We start from the raw sequence: 10,043 nt of genomic DNA on the forward strand, positions 1-10,043 counted from the left end.
GTTTCAAAGACAGATGGATTGAACCAATTAAAATTCATTCTATTTGGTATGTCAGTAACCTACTGTCGTACACAAGTTATACTTTCAAGATCTTCATGTCCTGAAAAATGACTGTGAGAATTAAGACTCAGGTAGAAATCAGGCTTATTATGAAGGGACTTAGTATTCAGCAAACCTCAAACAGGTCTTTGTAATGACAGTGTCCCAGACTATATTTAGATGATTACATGTAGCCCGGAACTTAAGTCATAATAATGTAGCAATTAGAATGTGTAACACGTACGCATATAGATATATAAAGCCATACCTACATGTCATTAATAGAAGCATTTGTCTTCTTGAAAAGTTTAAAGTTTCTGGTATCAATTAAGTTCTTGCCATGGTAATTTTATCTGAAAAGGCTAAGATTTTTAGACATGCAAATATTGACTTCAAAACACTGAACTAATGTTAACAGTAAAACATACTTCCAACAATAATTTTTGTCACATCATTGTGTCTTCTGCGTGCATCACCACGAACTCCACAGGAGTAATTACCAGAGTCATCATAGTCTGCCTTAGCTATGATAAGGAGTGAGTTATTTTTCTTCACTTCATATTTAGTGGTCGTTATGTTTTGCAGTTCTTCGCCATTGCAGTACCACACAAAGTTATGAGAAGTGTGAGGTTTCTTCATTTTCAGAGAACACTTCAGATGAATGCATCTCCCCTTTTTCACAACTGCAGTTGCTTCGTCAGGTACTGTTGCAGAGTAATGGGACGATGAAAAGATCACAGAAAATGAAATAGTATAATAGAGTGTATATTTGTCACAGGCACATTGGTTCTTTATCAACACTTCTTATAAATTTTATGATTTTAGCTGCCTGCATTAATTTCATTTTACACTTGAAAATGATGAAAGACATCATCAACTCTGTTGCAAGGTGGGGGACATGAGGGAATAGGGTATTATTAGCAAGGCTATCCATACTGACCCAATTACCAATTACTGATGAGTGATTACATCTAAATTTTGTAAGCTCATTTGCACCAGTACATAGCATAAAGGTTTATGACACAAGTGTAGTGCATGGTATCAGTGTGTTAAAGGAATAACATACATAATACATATGACAGACTCGGGCCGACCAGCTGAATAGCCAAGTAGCCCCTTGTGCTACATGGACATATGACTTTTGTGCACTAAAACCACTAATACCAGTTTATTGATGGTGCAAATTAGTACAGCAATCTGATTGGTCGAGATGTGAAAAGAATGATGGTTACATGTTTGCAATATACCACGGCTGGCATGCACGAGCTCTCAGCTTGAGCAAATCTTTCTTGACATTCCATGCCAGAATTTCAATATTAATACTGTATGATATAATAGCAATAAATCACACTCGCAATGGTATACCACTCGGTATTGACCAGTTCACTTTAAACATGCACTTGCTATCACTCATGCAATGTAAGTTATGAACTTTTCAAAATCTTGTGGTATACTGTCACTAGGTGTGCTTCATATGCTTGCATTACAAATCTGAAGAAAAAAAGCCATATATCTATTCAATGGAAACCAATTACATGAGATTATATCATCCTGAACTTACCGTCAACAAAGATTGACACATTCGTTAAATTATCATGACAATAATGTTATGTAATTGTCCTGAGGATCTGAACTGCATGGTCAAGTTATAGTGTTCCATCTAAGGTAGTAGCAAGCCTTGGCTATTTACTGGCAATATATCATAAAATATCTAACTTTATGTTTACACTTTATGTTAATGGCTTAGGGCAAATGTGTGAGGTATAAACGAGCGACCTTACAGTCAATAGAGCCCTGCTGTGTTATGTAAAGAATAACTATTTTGTGACAAATGTATTGATGAAGGTAGAAATCTTTGATAACTCGTTTCAGGATGGCCTGACAAACATGGCAAAAATAGCTTCAAAAAAGTGTCATATTAAGATCACCCCTTAGAATATGTCTGCCAAATATCAAACCTATCAGATGTGTAGTTGTGAAAAACAAATTTTTTGACCACAAATGATCAAAATTGCCTCAATAAGAACAAACTGCATATTTCATCATATTTGCAATATATCACATTAAGATAATCCCTAGGAACCTAAATACTAAATGTCAGTGCTATCATACAAGTAGTTTTTGAGAAACTAATTTTTATCAAAACTGGCAAAAGTTGCCCCAATACAACAAAATTGTAAATTTCACCAGAATTTGAATATATCATATTTTGATCATCCCTAAGAACATATATACCAAATATCAAAGCTATCAGGTGAAGTTTGGGTAAAAAAATGTTGACCAAAAATATAACATTTTGCCTTAAAAATACAAATTTGCAAATTTCTACACAATTTTAACAAACCTAAAATATGTCCACCCTCGGGACCTAGGGATCTCAAATATCAAAGCTGTCTGACAACCAGTTTTGAAGGATTTTTTTTTGACCAAAAATTACAAAAATTGCCTTTAAAATACAAATTTGCATATTTCATCTCATTTGAACTAATCTATGTATTATAGATTAAGGCCATCCTTGGGGACTGTATACCAAATATTAAAGCTGTCGGACCAGCCTTTGATGAGAAGATTTTTCCCCCAAAATAGCAAAATTAGCCTAAAACAAATTTGCATATTTCTTTACAATTTGAACAAAATCTGATTAAGGTCATCCCTGGGGACCTTACTCCCATTATTAAAGGAATCAGACAGTGTTTTGAAGAAGCTTGGAATGTAATCAGTTGATGGAAGAGTATCATTATATTAAAAGAATACAAACTTCTTTGTTGTAAAAATATGACTTTATTTCTGTTCCGAAGAGAGCAAGTCGACTAATATAATAACAATAATAATTTATTGTTTAAAGACAACTACACACCTTGTCTCAGTGGTCTGTACATTACAGAAAATTTCTGGAAGAACTAAAAAATACGAAAAAAAATACAAAATAACTCAGAGGAAAGAGTGTAATAAAAAATAATCGATAAAAACAAGCAAGCTTAAAATCTAGACTAAAGGATCCCACTTAAAAACAGCAAAGAAAGTATTTCAAAAAATTTCACTAAAAATGATAAAAAATAAATAAACTATAAAAATGCAGGTAAAATTATATCCAAGTCAACAGTAGCATTGACGAAAAATAATGGTTTTAAGAGACTTCTTAAAAGGAGCGAATTTCTTTATCATCCAAAGTTCGGGCGGCAAACTATTCCACAGTTTAGGGGCATACACGGTAAAAGCTCTGTCACCATATGTTCTACAAAGTTGTTTCCCATGATCTTTGACAGAAAAAGGGATTCAATCTTACACCGACACTCCTTCTCGTATTATGTACTGGGCTAACAATTCTTACTAGTTCTTTTAAGTAATTTGGAACCAATTCACCTTGATGGACAATTTTAAAAACCAAACAAAGAATTTTAAAACGGATTCGTTCTTCTACTGGAAGCCAATGTAACTCCTTGAGTATAGATGTCATGTCAATGTGACGGCCCATCTTCCGTCCAGTTACCAAACTAGCAGCAGAGTTCTGAATGTGCTGAAGCTTGCTCAATTTATATGCAGGTAGGCCAAAAAGTAGACTGTTACAATACTCTAATTTCGATGTGACAAAAGCGTGAACCAATTTTTCAGCACCGGACTGGTCTAACAATTTTCTAATTTTACTTATCCGCCAAAGTGAATGAGATGCCACCCTACAAACATAGCGAATATGCTCGTCCATGAGACCGAACGAGTCAAGCATTACGCCAAGGTCACGTACAAAAGTGGATGGCGAAATTGTGGCCTCACCTTTTCATACATTCACAGAACCAAATTGTGAACCAACCGTACAATTTCTGGGTGGAAACCAGATAACCTCTGTCTTCCCGTCATTAAGTGCCAACTTATTGGACATCATCCAATTACGAATTTCATCGACGCATGCCTCTATACGCTGAACAATAGTGGCGCTGGCAAGGATGTCCAGAATCGTCTGCATATATAACAGAGTTTAAGCCATGACGCGTGATGATATCCTCAATAGGAGCCATGTACAAAGCAAACAAGACAGGACACAATACTGAACCCTGAGGTACACCATACTTTAAAATGCATTTGTTAGATAATATCGACTTGACAGAGACCTGTTGTGTTCTACCTTTCAGAAAGGATTCAAACCATTTTAAAGCAACCCCTTGACAACCAAAACGAGAGCGTAACCTACCCAAGACAATGTTATGGTCAATGGTGTCAAATGCCGCTGACAAATCCAAAAGAACCAGGACGAAATGATGGTGTTTATCGAGAGCGAGCATGACATCGTTCAACATGCGTATAAGTGCAGTTTCAGTGCCGTGCCCCTCGCGATAACCAGACTGAAAATGACCGTACAGAGAATTTTCGGACAGATAACGATTTAAACGAAAAAAGTCACACTTCTCCAAAAACTTTCCTTAATGAGTGGACGAACAATGGCTGTTTTTCAATCAGTTGGAAAAACAGCAGACGAAAAAGAAGAATTTACAATACGGAGCAGTAATGGGGCTAGTTCATTTACACATGCTTTGACCAGCTGTGTGGGCATTGGATCCTGTTGACACGATTTAGAAGTCATCTTACTATTAATAGAAATTACATCATCAAGACACAAAGGTTCAAGAATGGAGAGCGAGTTCTGGTACAAGAATGGTTCAATACTAAGGGGACTAGCATTTTGACGTTTTATGCGAATGTCTTCTATTTTCTGTTCAAACAACGTTGCAAAGGCAGCTGGTAGTTGAAATAGTTCATGATTATTTGGGAGAATGTCGGAAGCAGATTTCTTTGCATCGGAAATGTCATCAACAACTCGGAACAGTTCCTTGGTGTTTGCGTTTTCAATTTTACTTCGATGAAAAGACGCTCTCTCCAAATCCAACTTTCTGCTATACTCAACACGAGCAGCGATAAAAATCTGTCTGTCAATTTCAAGTTGAGAAGAACGCCACTTTTGTTCAAGTGATCTCAGAGCCTTACGCTTAGCCAGTAGGTCTTCTGTAAACCATTCGGCACGGGGTTTCTGCACAATGGTTCTCTGTTTGGCAGGAGCATGCAAATCCATCAAACTAATTCTAAAAAGTATGAATTGATACACAACATTATTGCATATACCATCATCATGTTTTGAAGCTTACCTTTGATCTTCAAAGCTATTGATGATCCGATCACAAGCATTAAAATAAGGATGAGCTCCAGATTTTTCGCAGACATTGGAATGTGGATTGATTTCTGTGAAGCCCAACATATAAAGAGAACAGTGTGATTTTATAAATTAAATGTGAAAAAATAAAATTCCCTGAAGGTATACCGGTACACAAGTTACATTGGTGTATTAAGGCCATTAAATACCTTTGTCATTAACTTTGTCAAATTCTGCAATGGTGCACGTGACTTATTTGTAAATTGAACGTTCAATATGTATAGGCATACAAATTCAGCCCTTTCTTACTCCTTTGCTTGACAAGCGTACCCGATAAATATGCTTGATGGTTTTTTTTTCATCAGTTGTGTCATATACATGGTCACAGTGATATCATCTTACTTCAAGAACATGTGGTAGATACCATCAATTGCTGCAGTTTTATTTGAATAAATAACTGCATTTCAGTGAACACATTTACATACAATACATTTACATTTGAAGGAACAAATTATTGCGCATTAAGTAATTCATAGGTCAGCAAGGAAAAGAGAGGCAATAAAGGAAACAAGTATGGACGAAGTAAAGAGTGATGAGCACATTTAACAGCATGTGAAAAGTCCTCTTGCAAACAAATTTTTGTCAGTTTTTATCAGCGCCAGCTCCAATGCCAACCAAAATTCAGAGCCCCATGCACTTTTTGCTTTGTAATTGACAGACTAGCTGAACTTCAAGTTGCTTATGAGTGTGAACATAAAATAATTTTACAATGTCTTGTCAGTAATAGAGTGAAATGAACCTTGAAGACAGTCTTGAATTTCTTACAATTTGTCTTGGTCCTAGAAATTCATTGCAAAACCTGTGAATTTGAAACTACCTGACACAGATTAAATAAGTTGTTCCAATGAAAATGCCCTGGTCCTGTCAGAAGATTTAAATAAATTTGTAGAATTTTTACATTAGCGGACAACCTCTGTAACAATAATAACAAGGAGTTTTGGAAGCGTGTTAATACTAAAAAGAAGTCTCCTCTTTAATCAACCATTGATGGCTGTAATGGGCAACATGACATTGCTAATTTATGGCGTGACCATTTTACAAGTCTGCTTTCCTTTGTCACCAACAACGGTAATAAGTGTTTTGTGAAAGATTCTATTTCGAGTGTTTCATTCGATGAAAATATGATTGTCACTCCAACTGCCATTAGAAATTCCATTGCAAAATTTGCCAACTTGATAAATCTGCTGGTCCAGATGGCATTACAGCTGAGCATTTAAAGTTTGCGCATGCACGCCTGCACGTTCTTCTCTCAGTGATGCATACTGCAGCGCATGGTTACTTGCCATCTCGCATGATGGACACCACTTTGGTTCCACTTGTAAAGAATAAAAATGGTGACGTTACTAATTCTGGGAATTATCGCCCTATTGCTATTGCCACTGCCATTTCTAAGATGTATGAATTATTCATTAGTCCCCGCGGACGAAGTCCGGCGGGGACTTATAGATTGGGTCCCGTCCGTGTGTCCGTCCGTCCGTCCGTCCGTCCGTCCGTCCGTCCGTCATCAACAGTTTCTCAGACACTGCTTAACTGATTTTGTTCAAACTTGGCACAAAGGCATAGCACTATGACCTACAGATGCACGTCGATTTATTTTGTGATACGATCCAATATGGGTGCGAGGCGGCCATTTTATTGCGATTTTTCATGTCTTTGGACCATAACTCAGACATCCTTGAGCACATTCTGCTCAAACTGGCACAAAGGCATAACATTATGGCTTTCATATCCATGTCAAATTAATTCGCGATATGTTTCAATATGGGCGCGTGGCGGCCATTTTGTTGCGATTTTTCATGTCTTTGGACCATAACTCAGACATCCTTGAGCACATTCTGCTCAAACATGGCACAAAGGCATAACACTATGGCTTTCATATCCATGTCAAATTATTTCGCGATATGTTTCAATATGGGCGCGTGGCGGCCATTTTGTTGCGATTTTTCATGTCTTTGGACCATAACTCAGACATCCTTGAACAGATTCTGTTCAAACTTGCCACAAAGGTATAACACTATGGCCTACATATGCATGTCAAATTATTTTGTGATACAATCCAATATGGCCACGAGGCGGCCATTTTGTGTGCGATTTTTCGTGTCTTTGAACCATAACTCAAAGACCCTTGAACCGATTCTGTTCAAACTTGATACAAAGGCATAACACTATGTCCTACATACGCATGTCGAATTATATTGCGATACGATCCAATATGGGCGTGAGGCGGCCATTTTGTTTCGATTTTTTATGTCTTTGAACCATAACTCAGACATCCTTGAACCGATTCTGTTCAAATTTGGCACAAAAGCAAAACATTATGCCCTTCATATGAACACCAATTTATTTTGTGATATGATCCAATATGGCCAACAGGCGGCCATTTTTTTGCGATTTTTTCATGTCTTTGAACCATAACTCAAACATTGTTGAACCGATTTGGTTCAAACTTGGCACAAAGGCAGAGCACTATGGCATACATATGCATGTATCAATTAAGCTTGGGATAGGATCCAATATGGCTGCAGAACTGCCATTTTGTTGGAATTTTGCATGTCTTTGAATCATAATTCAAAGGTCATTATACCCATTTTGTCCAAACTTGGCACAAAGATCGCACATGTCAATTTACTTCGTGACATGTTCCAATATGGCTGCAAGATTGTAATTTTTTTCCAATATCGCTGTCAGATGGTCATTTTTGGATTTTTTCATGTCTTTGAGGCTTAATCATATGCAAATATTCTTTACCCAATGTTGTTGAGACTTAGTACAAAGATAAAGTGCTATGGCATACATATGCATGTCTACTAATTTTGTGCTATGATCCATATGGTCAATAGACAGCCATTTGATTTAAATTTTGGTGTGATTTTTTTATGTCTTTGAAACATAAACATAGGTCACTGTCCCTCGATGGACTGATTTTGTTCAAACGTGATACGAAGATAAAGTACTATGGCTGCATTCTTGTGCACATTAATTTGTTTCATTATATAATCCAAAATGGCTGATTACAACAACATACCCGATCCCATACCATTTAGAAAATTCCACCAAACCATGTGTATAGTATGTGCCATCATGACACTGGAGGCAGTAAGGGCATCGTTATGTGTGATGTAATCAAAAGTTCCTTGAGTGGTCATTACCGGCAGAGATGAGTCATTTATTGAACGTTCCTCAGATTACTTTATTATGCAAGTCACAGGCCTGATGCACCCGTTGCATCAATGTCATTCCACAGCTACCTAGACTACAGCTACCTAGACACCAAAGATTATAACAAAATGGACAAGCGGGGACTGTGTCATCAACGATGACTTGTTCTTGATAAGTGTGATAGTCTGCTGTACACAAGTGATCATCAATTTGGTTTTAAAGAAAGTCACTCAACTGATATGTGTGTATTTTTATGGAAATATGACTTACCTTAACTGCTGCAAAAGCGCTAGGTTTTGTAAAGAGCCACGAAGCAACAGTTGTCAGAAATCATCTAAATTGCTCTATTCTAGAGAAATCATAAAGAGAGGCAGTGAAAGACTTTAATAAATTCACACATTCTTTGCAAACCTGAGTACCACTTATGTTCAAACGACTGAACATTCCGCGTGCATTTAGTTCATTGTTAATTTACTGAACTGTCTCAGAACACAAATCCTGAAATAAGATTCCGTGATTATAGATTCAGAAAAATATGTAGAAAACAGATGAATTCCACAACGTCTTTGTAATTCTTATCAGAATGAATTGTAGGTGTGAACCATGACCATTTCATTGCATGTATACACTCCACTCTGGGCTGGTAATTGCATATTAAAGTTCACCAGTGTACTGTCAAAAGTTGTGACAGCAGCATTATCATTTCCCTTCAGCTTTGGCAAAAAAAGTCTTACCCAGCATTTCATTCTGATTCTGGAGATGAATCCAAGTCCTAAATCATGTAAAGTAGGTCAAATCCTGGAAAATGAAGCGTTATCTTCCGCTAGAAAAGGTACAAGGAGGAACAAACAAGACCCATACCTGATCTAGCTTACAAGTGTACATAATGCGCAGGTGGGTTAATTAATTTAATGTCAGGTGCACGTGACTTTTGTAGTACATGTACTTTCTCACATGACTTGATCTTTTCAATGCAATTACACTGAAAGCATAGCTTGCATTTATTTTCAGTTTCACTCGAAAGCAGTTGATTATACAAAAAGTACAGAATATTTTTTTTAATTAACTGGCATATTAAGTGTGATTTTGCACAGGTTGACTTGTTCTGTGTTCTAAGCCAAGCTTTTTTTCTGAGGTGACAGCTGGAATTTAGTTTCGGTTGCAAACATGCATGACGCATACACTATTTATATACCTTGTGTGCAGGCAGCAAGGTTGGCCTCTGTCACTGTGTAACAATGAAACACATCAACCCTGCAATAAACTACAGTGTTCAATGAAACATAAATTTAAAAACATTGGTTTTATAACTTTGTTGTTTTCACTTGCCATAAATTTCAACTATACGAAGGGGATTGGGAGGTTAACATTTCCTAAGAGCGAGTGCAATTTATTATCTAACTGCCTGTGTTTATTTCAAAAAAGCTCTTCACTCTGTCAACTGAGGATATTTTGTATTTTGTACACAAAATGACAAGGCTCCAGGTCAGAAAACTTGTTACAATAATTATGGGTATAGTAAGGATGTGGGATTTTACATAAAATTGAAAACATTCATTGTTCTGTGAGGAGAGTCAATCTTGTGAGCAAGATCACAACAAACCTCAAGTCTTTTTCAAGGCAAGACAGAAATACAAAAACCGAA

General features: G+C 36.7%; 1 protein-coding gene across 1 annotated transcript in view; it reads right to left on the reverse strand.

Moving 5' to 3' along the window:
* The window catches only part of LOC139138225 (neural cell adhesion molecule L1-like), a 31,902-nt gene extending 22,621 nt beyond the window's left edge, over positions 1-9,281 (reverse strand). The window contains exons 1-4 of the mRNA XM_070706506.1: positions 9,133-9,281; positions 8,669-8,747; positions 5,175-5,268; positions 468-743 (exon numbers count right to left, since the gene is read on the reverse strand). Coding sequence (XP_070562607.1) covers positions 468-743; positions 5,175-5,250 — 352 coding nt within the window. The 5' untranslated portion in view covers positions 5,251-5,268; positions 8,669-8,747; positions 9,133-9,281. The remainder of the gene's footprint in view (positions 1-467; positions 744-5,174; positions 5,269-8,668; positions 8,748-9,132) is intronic.
* Positions 9,282-10,043: the final 762 nt, after the last annotated feature.

Source organism: Ptychodera flava, chromosome 8 (assembly GCF_041260155.1).
Source record: "Ptychodera flava strain L36383 chromosome 8, AS_Pfla_20210202, whole genome shotgun sequence".
NCBI classification, from domain to species: Eukaryota; Metazoa; Hemichordata; class Enteropneusta; family Ptychoderidae; genus Ptychodera; species Ptychodera flava.